This window comes from Aquarana catesbeiana, linkage group LG13 (assembly GCF_042186555.1).
Source record: "Aquarana catesbeiana isolate 2022-GZ linkage group LG13, ASM4218655v1, whole genome shotgun sequence".
NCBI classification, from domain to species: Eukaryota; Metazoa; Chordata; class Amphibia; order Anura; family Ranidae; genus Aquarana; species Aquarana catesbeiana.
In genome coordinates, this window is record NC_133336.1 from 191,251,843 (window position 1) to 191,278,041 (window position 26,199).

General features: G+C 42.2%; 1 protein-coding gene across 2 annotated transcripts in view; it reads right to left on the reverse strand.

The window, feature by feature from the left end:
- Positions 1-284: 284 nt before the first annotated feature.
- The window catches only part of LOC141116959 (SH2 domain-containing protein 2A-like), a 47,326-nt gene continuing 21,411 nt past the window's right edge, over positions 285-26,199 (reverse strand). The window contains exons 2-8 of one of the 2 annotated variants that reach the window (XM_073609484.1): positions 17,896-18,026; positions 16,838-17,067; positions 9,120-9,209; positions 8,223-8,388; positions 5,536-5,709; positions 2,870-3,412; positions 285-1,416 (exon numbers count right to left, since the gene is read on the reverse strand). In XM_073609484.1, the coding sequence (XP_073465585.1) occupies positions 1,240-1,416; positions 2,870-3,412; positions 5,536-5,709; positions 8,223-8,388; positions 9,120-9,209; positions 16,838-17,067; positions 17,896-18,026 (1,511 nt within the window). In that variant the 3' untranslated portion in view covers positions 285-1,239. The remainder of the gene's footprint in view (positions 1,417-2,869; positions 3,413-5,535; positions 5,710-8,222; positions 8,389-9,119; positions 9,210-16,837; positions 17,068-17,895; positions 18,027-26,199) is intronic. The other variant, XM_073609485.1, reaches the window with a different exon arrangement.

Below are 26,199 nucleotides of genomic sequence, written 5' to 3' on the forward strand. Positions count from 1 at the left end.
AAAAACCCAATTGGAATCCATGCGTCCGGCGCCCCACATGTAGATTAGGAGCTGGATGCATGGATTAGGGGGGTGGCGCCTGCAAATAGGAATAGTGGAGGATCATTCCTGAGACCCAGCAGATGCCGGAATTGTACACTCTGCTGTGCATGCTGTCACCAGGGCTGCTAGTAGTTCACACCAGGACCATAATTGGGAGACAGTTGTCAACCCATAACAGGAAGTGTCTAAACAAAGAACTTCATGGCAGATTCATCAGGTATTCTTTCAATGAAAGGTGCCAATTTTAAAAGGTCAAAAACTTTATTTACATTAGCATGTTAAAGGTCCTATGAACATTTAGTGATTGGTTTTAAATATCTGAAAACCCTGCAGAATTTGTATTTAGAGGTCCTTACTGAGCCAATAAATTGTCTTGTTCCTGATGAACTGGGAGACAACAATTTCCAATCGTTTAGCATACAAAATGGCAGGCGTAATATCACTTTCTGTCTTAGGGATATCATTAGTTTGAGGTAAGCCAACAGACTTCATCTTTTTTGCATCGTTTTGCACCAATAACACCAAATGACCAAAAGTATTTGGACCCCCCTCCAAATGATTGGGTTCAGGTGTTACCGGTGAAGGGTACAGTTAATACTACAGCATACAACAACAAGTTAGACAAGTGTGCTCTCCCAACCTTCCAAAGGAATGTTCCATCATGACTGTGCCCCTGTGCACCAAATCGCCTCCATAAAGACATAGTTTGAGGAGATGCTGTTGAGAAACTCCAGTGGCCTACAAAAAGAGCTGACCTCAACTCTACTGAATGCCTTTGGGATGAATGGGAATTCCAATAGTGAGCCAGGTCTTTTCATCCAATATCAGTACCTAACCTCATAAATTCCTACAGACACACTATGAAATCTTATGGAAAGTCTTTCCAGAAGAGTGGAGACTGTTATAGCCACAAAGGGGGACCAACTTCATATTAATGTCCATGGTTTTGAGATGGGATATCCAACAAGCTCATGTAGGTTTGATGGTCAGGTGTCCACATACTGTTGCCTATATAGCTTATGTTGTCATGCATTAACATTTCCAGGTTCTGGTACATTGACGTGCGTGTTTTTGTTGGGTCAAACTCAAAAGTGCCTTTTATTGTGTGCCACATTTCAGGTCACTTTAATGCAGCCCGAGTAACTCAGTTGTCCGTCAGTCTGTTTGATTTGACTGTAGAGATCAGGCGAACCAAAATCAGCTGGCCTTCTTTGGTGGCCGAATATTTTTCACCTTGACTGGATAATTGTCCGGGATTCTTTCGTAGATGTTCTCCTGTTCGTCCAAGAGTGGAGAATGTGAAGAATTTACGTGATGGACAGTGGTCTTTCCATAGGATGGGTCATCAAACTGGACAGGAATCTGCTGTTTGGTCTAAAAAAGAAAAAAAAAAGTGATTAAAGTATCTCAGCTTTTTTTTCCAGTTTTGCAGTGTGGTGAATGCTTGAAGCCCAGCTTCAGGCCCCCCAAGTCCACCCCAGAGGCCCACTTCACCCTACAAGTTCCCTTTTTCCATGCTTTTTTCTTTATATTTACCTTTTCCAGGTGTCTACAGGCTGATCACGTGATGTGCTGGGTCCTCCTTCTCTTCTACAGGTTTGGCAGTCCTCATTGATGCAGAATGAAGCTCTGGAGTGTTAATGTTAGAGCCCCTTTCTGCATAATTGCACTGTAAGCACAGGGTACTATGGTGGTACCCTCTAAAGCAGGGGTTTTCAAACTTTCTAAACAAAGGTCTGGATTCCTCAGACTTAGGGGGCAGGCGGGGGTCAAAATGTGGTCAGTGGAAGTAGAAAATGTCCTGACACCAGTGGGAGTAAACAATTCCCCATCTTTGGTATTAGGGGCAGGAATAGTGCTCCATCCTTCGTGTCATTGGGAGAAATAATTCCCCATTGTTGGTGACAGTGGAAGGAATTGTGCCTCATTCTTGGTGTCAGCCACTTCTGGCCCCTGGGCCACAGTTTGGAGAACACTACCCTAAAGGGACAGGTCCATGATGAACAATATGTCCTCAATCACTTGGGTTGAATGGCACTGGGAAACAGTGTATATCCGGTTTTCTATCCAGAAGGACAGAGCCATCTTTGTTCGAGCATCATTCAGGGTCAGCAGCTACTTCCTGGACTGAGGTGCTAGTCTCAAAGATGACAGCCATGTAAATACTGGTTCCTTTGCAGTTCTTGTCTATGTTCAAAAATCATGCTCTGCTGCAGCCTATCATCTTGTCACTTGCTACAAAGTTGCAATGTACTGCTTGAGTAATCACTGGGGTAGAGGAGACTGGGGAAATGCTTCCTCTTGCCTGAGACAGACTGATGGCATTGTTTCAGCCTAGGCAAAGTCACTGGATTGGAGCTCTAGGATGACATAACATTCTCACTCCCTGAAAGCCTAACTCCAGCCAATTTTACGTATTTGTTTTTATGGATTGGGGAAGAATTACAATTTCTGTAAATTCCCTTTACCCCCTATCTCGATAAAGCCCGTACAATAAATAAGGGAAGGGGCGATGGCTATCAGGACAGGAAGACATCAATAAAAACATTGGCAGGAGTTTTAACTTGTTCTCAGTCTACTAAAACGTGGAGAGATTTACCATCACTTCCTCTTGTTCTAACAGGAAGTGATGGATAATCTCCCCAACGGACACAGAGGGCAATATTAACCTGACCGTTGGTTAGAGAAACCTGATGGTCTGTTTCTCTCCCCCACCCCCACATTTTAACCAAAGCTAAATAAAACATGAAGCTGGACTTTAAACTCCTGACCTTGAGATGGAGACATCATAAGTTTGTAGGTTCTCTAAGTCCCGTACACCTCTTACCTTTAGTTTGGAGGCCTGTTTAGCAGGCTTCCCTTGTGTTATGGGTATTTGTTCTTGTGGGAAACCTGACATCTTGTTGGAACGAAATGAAGAATGGAAAGCTGAAGGCTTCTGAGCATATGAAGTTTTGTTGATAGCAGTAGGTAGGGTGGAAAAGTTAGTATGGGCACTCTTGGCTGCTTTGGAGCCACAAGATGGCATGGAATGTACATCCACCTCACTATATACATTATCCAGATTGCCTCTACAGGATCCACGGCCCATAGCATAAAAGGCTATGGGTTCATGTCCATTGTCACTGTTACGCCCTGCAGGAGTGCCCCACTGAGCAGGCTCTGTGTATGTATTGAATTCATCTACTGAGGCGTAGGTAGGATCTTTTACAGGATTCTCTTCATCATCAGCTCCTTCAGGGCTTTCTGAGGGTTTACTGAATGGTGTGTAGTCCACTAGTGGGTCCTCCGGGTCTTCTTTACTTGGAGAAAGGTTTGGTTCAGGAAACGCTGGAAGTTTCCATCCTAGTAAGGAGGACTGATGTTCAACCTAAGGAAAAATGCAAATATATTCATTAGATGGGCCGATGTATATCAAATATAATCTGGTTTCCCTAGGACATGGGTCTCCAAACTTCCTAAACAAAGGGCCAGTTTACAGTACTTTAGGCTTTAGGAGGGTCAGACTGTGGCCACTGGAAGTAGAAAATTCCCCAGCATCAGTGGGAGTGGACAATGTCTCAGGCTTGGTAGTCAGTAGGAGTAAAAACATTACATAGCGCCTGTGGTCAGTAGGAGGAGGAAAAGTGCACCATCATTGGTTTCAGTGGGTGGAATAGTGCCCCATCATTGGTATCAGAAGGAGGAATAGTGCCTCATCATTGGTATTAGCGGGAGGAATAGTGTCCCATCTTTGATGAAGTGGAAGGAATAGTGCCCCATCGTTGGTGTTAGTGGGTAGAACAATGCCCTTTCATTGGTATCAGTGGGAGGAAGAGTGCCTCATCATTGGTGAAGTGGAAGGAATTGTGCCCCACGTTGGTATAACTAAAAAATATGCCCCAACATTGGTATTAGTGAGTGGAATAGTGCCCTATTGTTAGTGTCAGTGGAAGCAATTGTTCCCAATCATTGGTATTGGTGTAAGAAAAAGTACCCCATTATTTTGTGTCAGTGGAAGGAATAGTGCCCCATCATTGGTGTTAGTGGAAGGAATACTGCCCCATCATTAGTGAAGTGGAACGAATAGTGCCCCATGTTGGTATTAGTGGGAGGAATAGTGTCCCAACGTTGGTTTCAGTGGAAGCAATTGTCCCATCATTGGTATTGGTGTAGGAAAAAGTGCCCTATTATTGTGTGTCAGCAGGAGGAATAATGCCCGATTTTTAATGTCATTGAGAGGAAGTGAGAAGAAGTGTCATTGATGAATAGTGACCCATCATTGGTGAAGTAGAAAGAATAGTGCCCCATTGTGGATGTTAGTGGAAGGAATAGTTTCCCTTCATTGGTATCAGTGGAAGGAATAGTGTCCCACTGTTGATATCAGTGGGAGGAATAGTGTTTCATATCTGTGTTAGGAATAGTGCTCCCTTGTTGACAAAAATAGAAGGAATAGTGTCCCATCATTGGTGAAGTGGAAGGATTAGTGCCCCATCAATGCTGTCAGTGGAAGGAATAGTGCCCCATCATTGGTATCAGTGGGAGGAATAGTGCCCCATCATTGGTATCAGTGGGAGGAATAGTGCCCCGTCATTGGTATCAGTGGGAGGAATAGTGCCCCATCATTGGTATCAGTGGGAAGAATAGTGCCCCATAATTGGTGTTAGTGGGACGAATACTGCCCCACTGTTGATATCAGTGGCAGGAATTGTGCCCCAAGCGCTGGATAAAGGCAAGCAAAGATCTGGCCCACAGGCCACAGTTTGGAGACTGCTGCCCTAAGACAATCGGAGAACATTTTAGTTTTCATATTGTATTTGTTTTATAAGTTTTAGACTAGAATAGGGGAGGATTAGAATCTTGTTTTCTTTTATTTCCAGCTGGAGAGACTCACCCTCTCTATTAGCCATGGTCCAGAAAGTCATAAGATGACCATAATTTTAGAGCTGTTACCAAAAAAGGAGGTGAGTGGAGATTTTCCAATGAGAACGCTGTTCTGTTGACAACAAGGTGGGTATTTTCACTCAATCAGAAAATATTTCCTCTCACTTCCTGTTGTGTCCCTGGTGCAGGAAGTTACAGTAAATCTCCCACCAAACAAATATTTAGTTTAAATATTAAAGTGCAGTTTTATACTTTATTTTTTGCCGTTTAAAGTATAACTAAAGGCATTTTTGTCAGTATTGGACAGAGCAGAGATGAGAAACCCTAATAGGTGTTTATAGCTGTGCCCGTCAGGGAGATTCACCCTCTCTATTTGTCATGTACTAATAAATGTTCTCCATTGGGGTACTTTTTACTTTATCTCCTGTAAAGTTGCATGTAGCAATTGCAAGCGCAACTTATCTGAGACTTTTCTTAAGGTTCTCATGTCTTGATATAAGCAAGACTTATTGAATACATTGCATGTTTTGCCAGTATTGGAAAAAACAGCAAAGTTGATTTGGATCTCTTGTAGTCTAAACAAGGTTGCGGAGAATTTTCATTCTTTTGGTGAGTTGTTATAAGCCATACCTGTAATTTTACATTTGGGAACTGCCTAGTCTTGTCTTTGGGCGACGTGGCTAAAGCAGTACCAGCATCCAGCGTCCCTCTGCTTGGTTTGGCGATCCTCCCGTACATCGGACCAGCTGTAGGTGAGTTGGGAGAGCTTCTTGACGTGCCCGGAGAGTCAGCCTTCCTCGAGTTCTAAGGGTTATAAAAAAAAAAAATCCTGCATGTTATCAAATATAGTACAGCTTTTTAAAAGCAAATGTACAGACTTTTCTTTTTTTTTTAAATAAACTGTAAAAGAAATCAGCTTGGTGCAAATCATTTTATTAATATACAGAATGTCAGCATTTTAAAAGTTATTTTTACGCATTATTTGTACTTATATATGTAGATGGGGCAACTGTATTTGCTTATTACTAGGGTTGTCCCGATACCACTTTTTTAAGACCGAGTACAAGTACCGATACTTTTTTTCAAGTACTCGCCGATACCGATTACCGATACTTTTTTTTTAATGTCATGTGACAGTTTAACTGATGGACACTGATAGGTGGCACTGACTGATGGCTAGCACTGACTAATGGGCACTGATAGGTGGCACTGACTTATGGCTAGCACTGACTGATGGGCACTGATAGATGGCACTGATAGACGGCACTTATGGGCACTAATAGGTGGCACTGACAGGTGGCTGGCACTGATAGATGGCACTGGTCGATGGCATTTATGGGCACTGATAGGTGGCACCGACAAGTGGCTGGCTTTAATTATTGCAGGCTGACGTTCAGGCTGGAAATAAATTCTACTCAGTTTAACCCTCACTATGCTAATTTAGATGACTGGTAGACTAATGGGTGATTATTATTTATACTAGAGGATAATGTTATTCTGTTCTAATTTCCTCGTTTTTTCAGTCATTATCTTATAATATTTTATTTCTCTCATCTGTCACTATATATTTTTCATCAAATTGATAGTTGAGTGCTGATATTATTACACTACGATTTAAAAAGTAAACTCAGCTTCAAGCTGTCACAGCGAGGTACAGGGGAGCAGACGACACGCCCCCTTGTAATGTGTCTTATTACACAGGCTGACTCCGCCTGCCCTGTCCGTCCACCAGCTGACTCCGCCCGCCCTGTCCGTCCACCAGCTGACTCCGCCCGCCCTGTCCGTCCACCAGCTGACTCCGCCCGCCCTGTCCGTCCATCAGCTGACTCCGCCCGCCCTGTCCGTCCATCAGCTGACTCCGCCCGCCCTGTCCGTCCATCAGCTGACTCCGCCCGCCCTCTCTGTCCATCAGCTGACTCCGCCCGCCCTGTCCGTCCATCAGCTGACTCCGCCCGCCCTCTACGTCTACACGCTGACTCCGCCCGCCCTCTACGTCCACACGCTGACTTCGCCGATGCCTTATCCAACCAGGTATCGGATAAGGCATCGGGAGCATTTGTGCGAGTACAAGTACTCGCACAAATGCTTGGTATCGGTCCCGATACCGATACTAGTATCGGTATCGGGACAACCCTACTTATTACATTTGGAGACTTTGCTTCCTGCTTTGCAATGCTTCTACTCTTGATCTGCAACCCCTATCCTTGGTCTACAACCACCTCTCATTTAGCCTTCTCTATCCTTGGCCTAAAATCAACTCTCATCCAGCCTTCTCTATCCTTGGCCTACAATCAGCTCTCATTCAGCCTCCTCTATCCTTGGCCTACAATCAGCTTTCATTCAGCCTCCTCTATCCTTGGCCTACAATCAGCTCTCATTCAGCCTCCTCTATCCTTGGCCTACAATCGGCTCTCATTCAGCCTCCTCTATACTTGGCCTACAATTAACTCTCATTCAGCCTTCTCTATCCTTGGCCTAAAATCAGCTCTCATAAAGCCTTCTCTATCCTTGGCCTACAATCAACTCTCATTCGGCCTTCTCTATCCTTGGCCTACAATCAGCTCTCATTCAGCCTCCTCTATCCTTGGCCTACAATCAGCTTTCATTCAGCCTCCTCTATCCTTGGCCTAAAATCAGTCTCATTCAGCCTCCTCTATCCTTGGCCTACAATCAACTCTCATTCAGCCTTCTCTATCCTTGGCCTAAAAACAGCTCTCATAAAGCCTTCTCTATCCTTGGCCTACAATCATCTCTCATTCAGCCTCCTCTATCCTTGGCATACAATCAGCTCTCATTCAGCCCCCTCTATCCTTGGCCTACAACTAGCTCTCATTTAGCCTCCTCTATCCCTGGTCTACAACCAGCTCTCATTCAGCCTCCACTATCCTTGGTCCACAATCAGCTCTCACTCTCGCCCCTCTTTCCTTGGTCCACATTCAACTCTCACTGTGCATCCTCTATACTTGGTTTACAATCAGCTCTCACTCAGACTCTTCTATCTTCAGTCTACAGCCAGTTCTCACTCAGCTCTCACTTTGCCTCCTATCTTGGCCAACAATCAGCTCCCACTCTACGTCTGCTATCCTTGGTCTACAATCAGCTCTGACTCTGCCTCCTCTGTCCTTAGTCTACAATTAGCTCTCACTTAGCCTCTTCCATCTTCAGTCTGCAAACAGCACTCACTCTTCCTTCTTTTTTCTTGGACTACAAATTAGCTCTCACTCTGCTTCCTCTATCCTTGGTCCACCATCAGCTCTTGACTGATTCCCTTTAAGACTATGCTGTGACAGTCATCTACATAGGGATCCCGTGCTCACCTTAGAACAGGGTGTGGTCAGCAGTTCTTTGTAGGGTTCCACAGGGTAAGTGCAGTAGTAGTTGATCAGGTCTTCTAGCTGAGGGTGGACACTGGTCTCCCCTTCGATCATATACGTCTCATCATCTCGCTGATTCAACACAAAATGACGACAGCGCTCAACACCCCTGAAACAAAGGAGGAAACTGAAATTAAAATGTATCCATGTTGTTCTCTTATATATATCTGTCTGGACACTTGAGATGCACTGTATCACAACCAAGGCTCCTTTCCAGCTCTGATGGACACCAATGTCAGATTCTCAGAAAGGTGCTAACATCTTGGCAGGACATAACATTCCAGGAACAAGACAAGCCCTGTTTCCAGGAGTTGGTCAGTGGTAGCCTTCAGCACTGGATGGAAGCCCATGCAAGAGCTGGTATGACAGGTTCCCTATAAAAGAGAGGGATTGCCTTTAAATATCTTTGCTCCTATGTGTAGTTTGTAATTTTATAAGTACATGGGACAGCTATATTTGTTCATTACAGGTGCAGGCTCTGCTTCCTGATTGGGCCTTGTGGATTCTGGTAAGGCACCGCAAGCCCACCAGACAGGCTGTGTCTGACCAAAAACAGATTTTCTGCAATCTCTTTTCACATGAAATGTTCACAGTGCTCCTGGTGATCAAAGGCATTTTTGTATCTCCAGCAAACAATGGGTTCTTTTTTACTCTAAATGATGTCAACATGTGCCCTGTAGGTTTATGTGCAGTGCTAATCTCAGTGATAGGTGGAATTTCTCAACCAATCAGATCCCAACTGTCATTGTTCTAATGCAAGCAAGAAAACTTAAACTAGCAGCTGATTGGTTGCAATAGACAGCTGAGTTTAACAATCAGTCACAGAGATACCCTCCTCACCTGTAAGATAGAACAAATCCAACATGGCTCTCGCAGAAGCGAACCAGGAAGCATCCCAACGGCTTGTCCTGCAGCATGTCCTCTGCTCGGCTGTGATAGAGACAGATATGACAGACTGACTTTCAGAAATATATTATTACTAAATAATCACATATCATCGCATGTCATATCTTTTCACAGCCTTACAAATCCACGTGTAAGCGCAAAAACACACAGATATTAAAGGAGGATGACGTACAATATTGAACATATTGAAATCTTTCACATTTTTTTTATTTACAGATCTACATTCTTGATCAGATCTTGGATTCCTTTTTTTGATAGACCATAGAGTTGTTTCTTTTTAAGTCTAATCCGATCTTTCTATGCGAAAATAAGGGTTAATGTCACGTCATGCTGGGAACATTGTTAAACTTCAGAATCCTGGTTCCCAATGTGCGGTCCACGGTCTACACTTGGCCCTTTAGCACACACTGTGCAGTCCTTGGGGAACCTGCAGACAGAAGTCATAATGGTACATACTCGACCTCTCTGCGCCATTTGATACTGTTGACCAGCCGCTCCTTCTCAATAAATTACATTTCCTTGGCCTCCGAGATTCTGCTCTATCCTGGTTCTCTGCCTATCTATCACAGCGCTCTTTCAGTGTCACCTACAACTTCGTCTCCTCCTCTCCATTCCCCCTTTCTGTGGGGGTCCCCCAAGGCTCTGTTCTTGGACCCCTCCTCTTCTCTATCTACACCTCCTCCCTTGGTCACTTGATAACCACCCACGGCTTCCAATACCACTTATACACCGATGACACCCAAAGTTTGTAGAATTAACCTCCGTAACATCTCTAAAATTCGCCCCTTTTTAACAAATGAAACCACCAAGCTCCTCATTCACTCCCTCGTTATCTCTCGCCTTGACTATTGCAACTCCCTTCTCATTGGCCTGCCTCTCCATAGGCTATCCCCTCTTCAGTCTATCATGACTTCTGCTGCCAGACTTATCCACCTTACCAACCGCTCAGTGTCTGCCAACCCTCTCCTCCAATCCCTACACTGGCTCCCAATCACCCAGCGTATTAAATTCAAAATACTAACCACAACATACAAAGCCATTCACAACTCTGCCCCGAGCTACATCACCAATCTTGTCTCCAAATATCACCCAAATCGTCCTCTCCACTCTTCTCACGACCTCCAACTCTCAAGCACCCTCGTCTCCTCCTCCCATGCTCGTCTCCAGGATTTCTCGAGAGCCTCTCCCATCCTCTGGAACTCACTACCTCCACCTGTCCGGCTATCCCCTACTCTTGCTACCTTCAGGCGATCCCTGAAAACTCACCTCTTCAGGAAAGCCTATCAGGTCTCCAACTAATCTTCTACCACTTCCATCAGCTCATTCCCCACAGTTACAACCTTTTGTACCACCTGCCCCACCCTATTAGATTGTAAGCTCTTCTAAACGGGGCCCTCTTAATCCTCTTGTATTTTGTTGTGTTATAACTGTATTGTCTCCCTTTTATATTGTAAAGTGCTGTGTAAACTGTTGGCGCTATATAAATCCTGTATAATAATAATAATAATAATGATAACATACAATTTCTGTTTCTAGGCGGTGTTCCAGAGTCCTTCATTTTCCTGTGAATTTGCATTCCCACTCCAATCTCTCTTTCTTAAAACTTCAACACCATAAAAGACGAAGGTCATTTAAGTTGTGGTCTTCTGGAGGAGAGATGCCATTCAGAAGTCAGAGTAGGACCCATAGCTCCCAACTGTCCCTGATTTCAAGGGACTGTCCCTGATTTGGAACAAAGTCCCTTTGTCCCTCTTTCCTCCTCATTTGTCCCTAATTTTGGTCTGATCTACAGTATATAGTTGTATATAAAATGCACTACTTACAGTAGCTTTCAAAAAGTGTTTCCCAGTGCTAAATCTTTCATCCACTTTCTAAATTGCTACATTTGTAAATTTCAAAAGCCGATGTATAGGAATAGTAGTTGAAAAAAAAAAACAGTTGTGGGTTTAATGAATCATTTCTTTCGTATAATTCTCCTTTAATGGGGTATGGCAGGTGGTGTGTCCTATGCCTACATACTTTTGCTAATATGTGTCCTCGTTCCCATGTCAAAAAGTTGGGAGGTATGCAGGACCTGCAGATAGCGACAGATATTGGGCGTTATATATCTAGTCAGCTCCCCGCTCAGCTCAGAGCTGTGAACTTTCCACACAACGGCTTCCTGTGGCTCTGAAGTGTTATTTGACCAAATGGCAAGAGCTGCAAAGTAGGTCACAAGTAACAGCCCACATCACAGAGCAACAGTCATCTTGTCCATCTCATAAAGACTTTTTTTTATATACAATTCATCCTTTAAAATACCTTTTTTTTAGCATAAAATACCTTTTTTTTAGCATAAAATGTATATCTGAAACATTTTGCTACAAAAAAAACATGTTTTTTAGGACAGCACCCAGTGTTCACCATTTCCACCAATCACTGCGGAACCACAGCAAAAAGGATCAGAAAAAGGACCAGTTGATTGAGTTTGCCTCCCAGGCCAAATGTCCCCAGTCCTTTCTTGCATAAAGGCACCCCAAATGCAACTACAATTTCACTGACAGGGCCAGTTGGCTGGGTTGGATTTCTAGGCCAAATGCCCCCAGTTCTACCTTGCATGAAGGCATCTCAGTTGTATCCAAAATGATTGTCCTGAAAGGGCCAGTTCATTAGGTTTGCCTCCCAGGCCAAATCCAGTCTTTCCATGTATGAAAGCATCTCAAATATATCCAAAATGATTTCCCTGAAGGGACCAGTTGGTTGGGTTTGCCTCCTAGGTCAAATGTCTCTGTCCTACCTTGTGTAAAGACATTTCAAATGTATCCAAAATATTTTTCTTGAAAATCTAGTTGGTTGGGTTTGCCTACTAGGCCAAATTCCCCCAGTCCTTTGCATGAAGACATCTTAAATGTATCTAAAATGATTTTCCTGAAAGAGCCAGTTGGTTGGGTTTGCCTCTTAGGTAAAATGTCCCCAGTCCTACCTTGCATAAAGGCATCTCAAATGTATTCAAAATTATTTCCCTGAACATCCACTTGGTTGGGTTTGTCTACTAGGCTAAATGTCTCTAGTCCTTCCTTGCATGAAGACATTTCAAATGTATCTAAAATTATTTCCCTAAAAGGGCCAGTTGGTTGAGTTTGTCTCCCAGTTTAAATATCTACTGTCCTACCTTGTGCGAAGGCATCTCAGAGGCATCTAATATGTATCTAAAAATATTTCCCAGTTTGAGTTCTGAGTCTGATGCCGATTTATGCTTCCTTATGCTGGTCACACACTCAAGCCACTATTCCAACTACTTTCAACTAGATTTCGATCAGAAAAATGATTGGACAGATCAAGACAATTCACCATCAAGACGATTTGTTATTTCTGAGTTTCTAGAGAAATAGTTTGTGGGTTACCTTGATCAGTATAGTTGTGTTGCCTTTATGCTGTGACAATCAAGCTGCCAGACAGTAATACATGTCACTTCAAGAGACAGGAAGAGGTTTTAGCTGTTTTTATGTTCTCTAACAGTGTTATGCCTCACTGCTCTTGTGTGAAGGGAGGAAGTTTGGCACAAACAGGAGGAAACTTAATGTCTGCATTTTGACTGATCCGGTTCCATGCAGATTAACAGTATTCAGTCTCCCCTGCAGTAATCCTCAGAGTCTGCACAACATTAACCGGCACTGTTGGTATTAGGCTCAATGAGCACATCTTAAAAAAATGACTTCCATGTTATGTCTCCTAAAATGATACTGTCCAATCAAGGCCTGGAGCCTCTCCTGCACCAGAGATGACCCACCCTTGTCTCGTGAAAAACAGTATTAAAGCACTGTTCTATTGGGGTGTATTCCTCCCATTTCCTGCCCTGGTGAGACCAGGGCAAGTAATGAGAGAGTGTCACCAGAGCGGGTCTATGTATAAAAAAAAATGTACCATACGGACGTCTTAAACATCCACACAGGCACAATGAATGATCTCGGTGTTGTTTGTAACTTGATTATGTCCTATGATGGTCATCTCCTTCTAGTGGCCATAATACAGTATTTTTTTGACTGAGACTAAGAGCCAGGCCTTCTCGCCCAACATCAGTGCCTGACCTCACAATTGTGCTTCTGAAAGAATGGTCAAACATTCCCATAGACACACTTCTAAACCTTGTGGACAGCCTTCCCAGAAGAGTTTAAACTGTTATAACTGCAAAGGGAGGGCAACTCAATATTGAACCCTACAGACTAAGTGTGGATAGATAGATAGATAGATAGATAGATAGATAGATAGATAGATAGATAGATAGATAGATAGATAGATAGATAGAGCACCCTGATAGTAGGCAGGGTTTCTAACAAATTTAGCTTGCTAGGTGGTAACTAGCCTGGCTGATTAATAGCAGATTCACTGGCTTTTTCCCTAACTCTGGATTTGATGCACCTCTCTCTTCTGTCACTAGGTGGCATTGTTGCCTGTGGCAGTAGAATGATCAGGGCATAGGGAATCCTGACTAGGAGTGAATAGGTTGACTCATTTATTTGGGAGGAGTCAGGTGATTGGGGTTCTGTGCCACCCAGACAGCTGTATGGGTGGACGTGTGCCACAAGTTGCTAGACCAAAAGCCTGAGGCCCATCCCAGGAGCACCTGGCTGCTAGGCTATCTGAGGCCTATCCAGGTTTGGGAGAAGAAGCGCGGGTTTGGGGCTTTCAGCCGGAAGCCCAACCAAGTTGCAGAGGTTCCACCGGACGGGGAGCTGCATCGTTGCCAGCAGTGAGGGAGAAGCAGTTGCCACATGGGACGACCACTCCATTTACCAGAGGCAAGTGAGGATCAAGGTCAGAAATAAAGGGGACAGTCGCCATTAAGGGACAACCATTCCTGTTATAAAAGGCCAGTTATGGAAGTCTGAAGAAGTACCAGAGCAGCCTTATTCACTAGCTGGGGACACTAGCCGGGGACGGTGAACATGTGGAAAAGCTACAGCAGAGTGCCAAACCAGGCACATCAGTGGGTTAGCAGGGGTGACGCCTGAGAATACAGCGGGTTTAGCTGTGGAAGAGCTCAGGGGATCCAGTAATGTCTGGCACCTTGAAGTCTAGAGAGAGACCGAGAGCTCAGTGAGTGAAGATCTATAGTAGGATACTTTGAGATGTAAGAGAAGATCTATAAATGGTTACTGTGAGTTTCGTGTATGGATCTCTATTGACTGTTCAAAGTTCATTTGCCATAGGGGACAGCAGTTCTACAAATACAGTTGCTGCTTCCAGCTTAAAAGCCCTCTAACTGTATAGCTGTCTGCCTATTATTTTGTCTCGGAGTCTGCCAATTACTATTGCATCTGCCTAAGGGTGTCCTCGCCCTAACCCTCTCTCCCACAGTCTAAGAGACAATAAATCGCTTTTATTGCATTCCAAAAAGTAGCTGGCGCCCATGTTTCCAACTTGCAATACACCCACCGTGCCTAATAACCCACACTACACTACAGCTCTCCCTGACTCTGGAGGTCACCATTGGGCCTTTGGAGGTCAGAGATGCCGCTACACACACACACACACACACACACACACACACACACACACACATATATATATGTATAATATATACTGTGTATATATATATAATATATATATATATATATATATATATATATAATTCTACAAACACATTTCATTTCCTGTTCTTCTCACATACAGGGTATAGTGGAAGTGCCTCTTCCCCACAAGAATACAGCTCTGTGTTCACCGCAATTTTCGAGATGTCACTAAAATAGCATTATCTTCCTCGACAATCTGTTCACAGGGTACCAGATCTCTATACCTCTACCGTTGTTTTAAGAAACCTTTGAAAAACCGCAGTTACATCCTGTCAAAGCTTGCATGATCTCTATTGTAGGCTTTTAAATGCACCAAAAGTTTCAGCTCTGCCCATCGGCCACTTCCAGCACATGCAAATTACTAGACTAGCATTCCCCTGATCAAAAGATTGCAGATTGTTACGTAAAGATAAATTCTGAACGATCTGTACCTAAACTGACCACATACATAATGCCGGCATCATTTCCAGAAAACAGTATCCTTTTTTCTGCGAAAAACAGAAAACATCTCTCAGTCATAAGCTGGCGGAAGAATTTCAACAAGATTATGACCTTTTGTGTGGCCAATCCATCCTCTTTGTAGTTGAATCAGGAACAAAAAAAAATGCTATTTTACCCTGAACCAGTATGAGATTTTCTTCCTATTCTTCACATTAGCCGTGGTGATGAAATGGTACTGGTGGACATGCTAAGCTCCAGAAAACCACACTTAGAACAAGAAGTATCGGCAGTACTTAAAAATCCTTCTTGAACCCCCCATGGGACAAATGCATGTACTGCTTTTCTCATCTGTGGCCCTGTGTGCATTTAAATTACATTTTTAATTTTTGCTTGTGCTGTGGCTCCACCCCAGGCTGAAGCCACATTTATGGACTTTTCTTTTGGGGGGAGCTACAGCACAGCCCTAGGCACCGCCATCAGACTCATCATTTACTATTGTGAATGAAGAGTCAGCACTGCAAAGCTGTGTGATATATCTGCTAGCTGCTAGTAAACATCCACTGCACCAGCTGATAGATTGCATTGCCCCGCTAGTGCTGACTGATCTGTGACTCCTTGTGCATTTAAATTATATTTTTATTTCAGCTTGTAATGTCCTGTATCTCCAACCCAGGCTGAAGCCCAATTTATGGGTGTTCCTTTCAGGGGAGCTAGAGCACAGCCCTTGGCACAACCACCAGGCTGAAATTCACTATTGGGAATGAACAGCCAGCACTGCAAAGCTGTGTGCTATATCTGCCAGGTGCTTGTAAACATCCACTTCACCGGCAGCTAGATCACATAGCCCCATTAGTGCTGACTGATTTGTGACCCCCTTGTGCATTTAAAATGCCTTTTTTATCTTGTGATGTGCTGTATCTCCTCCCCAAGCTGAAGCCCAATTCATGGGTGTTTTTTGGGGGGATTTACAGCACAGCCCTAACCACCACCATTAGACTGATCATTTACTATTGTGAATGAAAAGTCAGCACTGCAAAGTTGTGAGATATATCTGCCAGCTGCTTGTAAATATCCACTGCACCGGCAGATAGATCACACAGCCCCGCCAGTGCTGACTGTTCATTTACAAAAGTAAAAGATCAGTCAGCACTGAGGGGCTGCGTAATCTATCTTCAGTGCAGTAAATATTTACTAGCAGCCGGCAGATAGATCACACAGCCCTGCAACAATGACTGATCTTTTACTAGTGGCTTGTTATGAATGAGCCTTAACATACTGTGTTTATTCATAGTGCTCATCTCTACAGTGGGCCTACCGCTAGGGATGAGCACTGTCATTTAGCCATCACTAAAGTATGCATCTCCTTGTGAGCAGTGTACATGTAGCGATTGGCCCTATTCTGATCTATCTTGTGGTTGCTGAGCAGTGTGGTCAGACAATCTGTCCCCTGTTATCCCAATTTAACTTTTCAAGACAAAGAGACTGGCAGAGGACATTAAAGGTTCCACCAATTTTACAGAAAATATCCAATCCATATCATAAAATACTTACTTTTAATTGCCTACCAGTGATACTCTGTATCCTAGCATATGTATGTAAGATGTGGTGTCTACTTGTGGACCATTTATAGTTATGTTACTTTACAAGACAGTTACTTACTTGCGTGTGACGAACCCATGGAACCATTCCGGGAACTGACCCATGTTGACCAGCTTTTTCCTCTGAGTCTTCTCAAACCACTGATAGGTCTGTTCCTTCAGCTTTACCCCTGGTTTTACTTTTATGTCTTTAGCTGGTGTATTCTTAGAGGCCCCGTGTTCATCCTGCTTCGTTCCTGGTTTTAGTGTCATGTGTATGATTGGTGTATTGTTAGAGGTCCCGTGTTTATCCTAAGCGAGGAATAGAACATACCAGTCATTCTCAAATTCACATCAAGAAGTATCTAATGTGGAGGATCCATTAGGAAGACAAAGCTTGGTTTATGTTTTTTGAGATTGTGAAATTTCTCCAAAGAAATGTGTTTCTGCCCCTTCCACAAGGACATAATAAAGGTTTCATGCCATCTTTGGCTTTGTAGTGGCTGCCATAGTCAACAAGAACTGAAAATTTGGATGGGGGGGTCACAATTGAGAGATAGTAGAAAGCTTGTTATTCACCCTACTTGCAACAAGTCAGAACTCATATCTAATTTGTGTGAAGTTGCCCTCTAACCCGTAATATTATGAGTGTTTTTTGCTGTAGATCGAATTCCTGTAGTGACCATGTTTTACAACCATTGACTCTTACCCAATGAAAGATGCTGTATATAATCACCCCAGCTCGAAACAGTCATTGAAACCCGACTGGGTTCCTGCGTTCAAGTGCCTCCAAGTACACTATCTGCATGGAGTTTGTATGTTCCTTTTGTGTTTGCTTAGAGTACTTTGGTTTCCACCATAACCATTCACCAAATGCAGACTGACAGACTAACTGCCTCCAATTTATAGTTGGCATTAGTTAGCCTGTATGTATGATTATGGTTGGTACATTCGATTTTAGGTTCCTTGCGAAGCACAAACTGGTAAAGGTTTCTTAGTAAACAGCTGCAATGAGAAGCTACGAACAGCTGGGATTGAGGAGTATGGGTAAAAGCAGATAATATAATTATAATATTATTATAGCTATAATATTATTTTAACATTATTATGGCTTCTGCATCATGGGAGTCATTAGTGTACCTTGTCTTTAGGGGCCTCAGACTTTGGCTCTGCCACATTCTTGAGTGTGGTGTCGCTGCTACTAAGACTTGCCGGGTCTTCCTTGTCCTGGGGAAGAGGCCTGAAAGTACTGAAGAGAACAGGAGGAAAATCTGTAAAGAACAAATGGGGATTAATAGGTTTTAGGAAACCAATATTCCATAATGGTTATTTTATTGCAATTTTTTGAAAGGAGGAAGGAGTTACAGCTGGGGGTTATGGTTAGATTTAGGGTTTGGAGATTGATCAAGGATTAGGTCTGGAGTTATGGTTAGGTTAAGGAGCATAAGAGTTAAAGCCCATCTCGAGACTAAATTTTGTTTTTATTTTTAGGTCCCCTTGAAGGTTTTAGCAGAAATCCTAACCTTCAATCTTGAGTTGTTCCTTTCGCTAATAAGGAGGGTTGGCTGTCCATGGGGCATTCTGTTGTCATATATACAGCATAAACAGATATTGACCCATATTGGTTGACCTGTGGTATTTCATCTAAGATTTTGATCACATCTCTTCTTTTATCATGCTACTCTTGTCCACTGGCCCTTGAGATGGGTGTTTTTTTTATAGCCAGTCATAATTACCATCAAAATAATACCTTCTTGATATAATTTCTAACTATGACAAGCGAGCTTTTGTATCCATTTTCTGCTATATCAGCATTTCTGGGTAATATACTATGTGAATATCAAGTGGTTCCTGAAGAAGCCCAATATGGGTGAATACTTCCTACAAGGGGAGATACAGGGATATACTTCTCCACCAGCGGAGAAGGTCCCGCTGGTGGATATAGACCCAGATGGCACCTTCAAATACGTGCTGATACGAGTCAGCTACAGAAGGGGGTTGGACGACCACAGGGACATCGTGAGGGGATACGGCTGGGTGGAATACCACGCTGACATCTATGACAGAGTGGCCTCAGAGATTGAGAAGGGCCGCGTGCTGGACTGTGAGTGAATGGCAGGAGGCCGAATTTCCCATTCCAGTGCCAGCAAGAATATCCATATCTATGGCTACTCCTTGGTATCCATGTGATGGTCTGATTGGCCGGGAAGGGGCTGCTCAGTACCTGTGACCGTGTTTGCTGTTCCTTGGAGCCAAGCTGTGATTCCTTGCATGCATTCCCTGATCCTCTGTTATGGGGGATCATGGAACTCTGGTAAGAGTTTATTTCTGCTGATCTGGTGGTGGATTTAACACAACTTCCTACTCACAGCGTTTTGAGGACGGCTTGTCCGCAAATTCATGGATCTTCATTTCACAATGCACTGGTGATTTTCATTTGCTTGTTCACCAGATCTTGATTTTCAAATTCAACCTACTTTTCAATATTTCACATATTTATGGACTTATATTTTACCAACACTGATGTTTATATTTTTTATCAACTGATCACTTATGGACTTATTAATTTTGTTTTTTATTTGATTTAGTTGTATGTGCACGATATATTTTTATATTGCAATTTTTGATTTTTATCAAATTTTTTTCATATTCACGTTATACACATTATTCTTCACAATTATTTGGTATATTCATGATACTGTTTTGATTCTTGTTCAGAATCTTATGGGTAGCGCGATTCTAATTTTTCCAATTTTCTTTCTGTATTGATGTTATAGATGAGAATTGCAGCTCCCGAGGGATTGCATACTTGGGAGCAATTTCTCCCAGCCAATTTTAATTTATTTTTATCTTAGCGCAGTTTTTTTAATTCTTTTTTCATACAATAAATCTCTTTGCATTCAAGAAGTGTCTGGCGCCCATTAATCTACCTTGCATTACACCCACCATGCCTTGTAACCCACTCTACATAGAAGGATGTCAGCTGTCCCTAACTCTGGAGGTCACCATTAGGCCTGGAGAAGTCTGGGATTTGGCTACATTACAATAAAAACAAGATCATGCGGCCGCTCAGAGCTGTACACACGTGCAGCATCATGGCAAAAAATTCCGGCAGATTGGGTTTTCATTTGCAGGGTTCAAATAGGCGGAGAAGAGGTGACATAAGTTGTGGTTTTGCAGGAACAAACAAACATAGGCAGCATTTACTTTACTAAACAGTTTTTATCCTCTAATAGGGAAGTAGACGTTGCCTTCAGGTCCACAAATGAAAGCTTTGTACTCGCAGGGCTGCCGTCACAATCTCTGCCCGCCTTTAAGTATAGATTTCTTCACCAAGAGTGAGAGACTTTGTGCAGACAACTTGCTCTAAAAAGGATGACCTTAAAAGGCTCGGTTTTCTCTAGTGCGATTTGTCAAGCGACTTGGGACTGCAAAGTCCCATGACAAGTGGTACCCCTTGATTTCCAATGAGTAACGTTCATATCTGTGCGACTACAAGTCGCAGCGACTTCAAAGTAGTCCCTGCACTACTTTGTTCCCACTTTGATGCAACTTGAGGTCCGTAGACCTCAAGAATACACAGGCATTTTTTCAAGTCGCATCAAAATCGCGGCAAAAAAGTGCAACTTTCAGGTCGCAATAGTGGAAACCTAGCCTAAAAGATACCTAAAAACCAAAAAAAAATGGCATCTATTGCAGCTTACTAGTCCTTAGATGTAGTGGGTGCATTTGTTTTCTTCTTTCAGACTAAGAACATTTTCAGGAAGTACAGAAAAAAACATTTGATCCGGCAAGAAATGCCGCGTCCTTGTCACTTCCTGAGAGCTGAACAGACAGCAAAACAATGTTCTCTTTCCATTATAAACCATGAATCTCATCAACCCCTATACAATAGAGATGAACAAAAGATGATGTGTTCTCAGATCAGCCTGGGTGGCAACTATGGCTTCCTCCATAGATACAGTGGAGGAGTGAGAGCACCCAGGGACAGCAAGTGTGTTAATAGCAGGAATAACAAGTGAAAATAAAAGGGAAAAAAGTATGCACCTCATCCTAAGAACTACTACAGGAAATAACTACTACTACTACTACTAGAATCACTACTACTACTACTAGAACCAGTACTACTAGAATCACTACTACTACCAATACTACTACTACTACCACTAGAATCACTACTACTACTAGAACCAGTACTACTAGAATCACTACTACTACTACTAGAACCAGTACTACTAGAATCACTACTACTACCAATACTACTGCTACTACCACTAGAATCACTACTACTACTACTAGAACCACTACTACTACTACTACTACTACTACTAGAATCACTACTACTAGAACCACCACTACTACTACTACTACTAGAATCACTACTACTACTGCTAGAACCACTACTAGAACTACTACTACTACTACTACACAGCTCCCAACTGTCCCTGATTTTGAGGGACTGTCCCTGATTTGGAACAAAGTCCCTCTGTCCCTCTTTCCTTCTCATTTGTCCCTCATTTTGGTCTGATCTATATAGTTGTATATAAAATGCACTACTTATCTATCAAAAAGTGTTTCCCAGTGCTGAACCTTTCATTGCTGCATTTGTAAATTTCAAAAGCCAATATAAAGGGATACTAGTGGTAAAAAAAAAAAAAGCACCGGTGGGTTTAACCAATCATTTTTTCTGTACGATTCTCCTTTAAGGGGGCGTGGCAGGGGGTGTGTCCTACGCCTACATACTTTTGCTAATACGTGTCCCTCGTTCCCATCTCAGAAAGTTGGGAGGTATGGCTACTACTACTACTACTACTAGAACTTCTACATAATAATAACAATAATAATAATAATAAATTAACCACTTCCTGCCCATAGGACATCATATGAAGTCCTGGACTGAGTGGAGATATCTGAATGATGGGGGCAGCTCCAGGCATCATCCAGATATCCTTTTTTCAGCAGGCGATTCCCTGCAAAGTAAAAGCAATCATGGTGGCTGTTTAGCCACTTGATTGGTTTTACAGGCGGTGAGAGGAGATGTCTTCGTCCCCCCTCCACCCTCCAGCTGGCCTCCGGTGCTTCTCGCCTGTGCGATTGGCGAGCCGGGGAATGAAACTGGTGGCGGTTTACCATAGAACTGACCGCGGACCAGATGGTACCCGGCCATCTCTATGACTCTCAGAGGCCAGAAGCGACGTCACTTCCTGTGTTGGCAGATGTAAACACTGCCATTTTTTTTTTTTTTTGCTGGCAAGCCTGAGATCGTTTTATTTTTTATTTTATCTCAGGCTTTCCAATGTAGAGGAGAGATATGGGGACTTATAGACCCCAGATCTCTCTGTAAAGAGGACCTGTCATGGCCTATTCCTATACATGGGATGTTTGCATTCCTTGTAATAGGAATAAAAGTGTTTAAAAAAAAAAACATTTGTGGAAGTGTAAAAAAAAAAAGAAAAAAAAAGGAAAGAACAAAAAACAAACAATATAATATACTTTCCATAGCTGAAGCGAATGCATACGTAGGTCGCGCCCTCACATATCTAAACAGCGTTCAAACCACACATGTGAGGTATCGCTGGAAACGTTAGAGCGAGAGCAACAATTCTATTTCTAGACCTCCCCTGTAACTCTAAATATGTAACCTGTAAAAAAAAATTAAAGCTACGCCCATGGAGATTTTTTTAAGTACTGAAGTTCCACAAGTGTGCACAATGTTAAAGCGTGACATGTTAGGTATCTATTTACTCAGTGCAACAATTTCTTTCACATCATACAAACAAATTGGGCTAACTTTAAGGCTTTGTTTTTTTTTTAAATTAATTTTAATTCATTTAAAAAAAAAAAAATCGCGTTTGAAAAATTCCTGCGCAAGTACAGTGTGACAAAAAAAAATTGCAACGATCACGATTTTATTCTCTATGGTCTCTTCCAAAACATACATATATATATATATATATATATATATATATATATATATATATATATATATATATATATATATATATATATATATATATATAATGTGTGTGGGTTCTGAGTCATTTTCTAGCAAATAAATTATTTTTTTTTTACATGTAGGAGAGGGGTGCCAGAATTGGCCCGATATGGAAGTGGTTACAAATACATTTTTGGTTTTGGGTTTAGGTAGACTTTAAAGCCCAACTGCTTCTGAGTAGGAAGCTCATGTTCACTAGTACCGGCTAAAGCATATGTACACCCAATCACTAAAAATCACATATACTGTAAGCTTTAAAGCCCAATCACAACCTTAGGTCTGTCTTAAACATATTAATGTAAAAATCAAAAGCCATTTTTAGTCTTTTTTTTTGGGTGTATTTATAAAGAAAAATTTGTATTCCCTATGATCATCAGCTCCTTCCAGTAGTCGAAATTTGGTATTTTCCTGAATCCACTCTATTTTTTAAGAATGAATAACGTTTGACCTGGACAGAAAATAGTCTAATAACATTCAACGTTGCCCCTGCTCGCATAGAATGAATGTAGATGTGGTTTCACAGTTTGAAGCTCAGCGTTTTTTTTTTTTTTTAAATATATAAATGCACCCGACCACTATTAAAAGTGTTAGCTTGTTCTAAACGATTTTATACAACCCCGAAATGAATGGATATTGTTATTATGGATAATTATGGGTCAAACCAGGTATTTTTTTGTGCACTTATTTTTCATTTACCGTGTCTATGGGGGCGTAGCAGGGTGTGTTTCCCCTGCCTACAGACTTTGCTCTAAATCTGTCTCTTTTTGCCATCTTAGAAATTTAATATGCAATATTTGGCAGTATAAATCCATACATATCCATGTCTCTCTCTCTATATATATATATCTATATATATGATATATAGATATATATATATATATCTATATATATAAACACACACATACACAGTGGGGAAAATTATTTGATTCCCTGCAAATTTTGTAAGTTTTCCCATTTACAAAGAAATGAAGGGTCTATAATTTTTTTATCATAGGTGTATTTTAAACGATAGAAACAGAATATCAACCAAAAATCCAGAAAAAACACATGATACAAATGTTATAAATTAAGTTGCAGTCCATTGAGTAAAATAAGTATTTGATCCCCTACAAACCAACAATAATTCTGGATCCCACATACTGGCTACAGTATGTGCTCATGTGGTACACAGATTAGTCCTGTCAATTTAAGAAGGTTCTCCTAACAACAACTTGTTATGTGTATAAAAGACACCTGTCCACAGAATCTCTTTCTTCTATTGAAACTTCACCATCATGGTCAAAACCAAAGAGCTGTCAAAGTACGTCAGGGACAAGATTGTAGACCTGCACAAGGAATGGACTACAAGACCATCAGCAAGAAGCTTGGTTAGAACTACTGTTGGAGCGATTATTCACAAATGGAAGAAATACAAGATAACCATCAATCGCCCTCGGTTTGGAGCTCCATGCAAGATTTTGAATCAAGGGGTAAGGATGATCAGGAGAAAAGTGAGGGATGAGCCCAGAACTATGCAAGAGGGGCTTGTGAATGATCTCAAGGCAGTTGGGAACCACAGTCACCAAACAAACCATTGGTAACACAATACGCCACCATGAATTGAAATCCTGCAGCGCTCACAAGGTCCCTCTCCTTAAGAAGGCACATGTACAGGTCTGTCTAAAGTTTGCCAATAAACTTCTAAATGATTCAGAGAAGGATTGGGAGAAAGTTCTGTGGTCAGATGAGACCAAAATTGAGCTCTTTGGCATTAACTCGACTCGCCGTGTTTGGAGGAAGAGAAATGCTGAGTATGACCCTAAGATCACATCCCTACAGTCAAGCACGGAGGTGGAAACATGATGCTTTGGGGCTGTTTCCCTGCTAAAGGTACAGGCCTACTTTGCCGCATTGAGGGGCCAATGGATGGGGCCATGTATTGTAAAATCTTGGATGAGAACTTTCTTCCTTCAGCCAGAACACTGAAGATGGGTTGTGGATGGGCCTTCCAGCATGACAATGACCCAAAACATACCGCTAAGGCAACAAAGGTATGGTTCTATAAGGAATACATTAAGGTCCTGGAGTGGCCCAGCCAGTCTCCAGACCCTAATCCTATAGAAAATTTATGGAGGGAGCTGAAACTTCGAGTTGCCAAGCAACAGCCAAGAAACCTTAAGGATTTAGAGAAGATATGTAAAGAAGAGTGGACCAAAATCCCTCCTGAGATGTGTGCAAACCTGGTAACCAACTACAAGAAATGTCTTACCTCTGTGCTTGCCAACAAGGGCTTCTCCACCAAGTGCTAAGTCATGTTTTGCTTGAAGAGCAAATACTTATTTTACTCATTGAACTGCAACTCAATTTATAATATTTGTATCATGTGTTTTTTGGGTTGATATTCTGTCTCTATCATTTAAAATACACCTATGATAAAATTATAGACCCTTCATCTCTTTGTAAGTGGGCAAACTTACAAAATCTGGAGCCTCACCAGTGCCATCAATGCAGCCTGATCAATGCCCATCTGCAGCCTCACCATTGCCATCAATTCAGCAGCCTCACCATTGCCATCAATGCAGCAGCTTCATCAATGCCTTCAATGCAGCAGCCTCACCATTGCCATCAGTGCTGCCTGATCGATGCCCATCTACAGCCTAGAGGGGACAGGGAGGGGGGTGGGATGAGCGCCGACAGATTACATACAGTGAGAATCTCCTATGATAGACAGAACACTGGTCCAATGGCAGCCCAGGAGATGGGACTTCCTATTACAGAGGCCGCCAAGTAAACAGGAGATTCTCACTGTATGTAATCTGATGGTGCTCGTCCCGCTCCCCTCCCTGTCCCCTCCGAGGCAGCTAAAATTGAAGTATTGGCGTATAACACGCACACGCTATTTGCACCCGATTTCCATGGTGAAAAAGTGAGTGTTATACGCCAATAAATACAGTATATATATATATATATATATATATATATATATATATATATTTTTTTTTTTTTTTATTATTATTTTTGCCAAACAACAAAATACAAAGTATGCGATAATTATACTACATACATCCTAACATGTGCTAGGTGATAAAGATTACACCCACTATAATCACTATTGTGCAATACCAAAAACAACACAAAAATTAAAAAATTTAAAATTGCACAAAAAAGTCGTACAAAAAATTCCAAAAAGATGCTGAGAAGGAGCGTCTGTGAGCTGGAAAAGAGAAAACTTGGAACCCCATGCTGGGAGATTGTAGTAATATCATCACACACGCTTTTGTGGTCCAGTGGGCCTTTGGGCTCTGGTGAGTGAGCATTTGCATTATTTTTGGTGGAGCACGTTTTTTTCCTGGAATCCCATAAAGATGCACGGTGGATTGGAATCATTTAATTAAAGTGCAAGGACTTGGAAATGGTCACAGATGAATAAGGACTTCATCCTGCATATTTTTTTACAGCACTTTTCATCT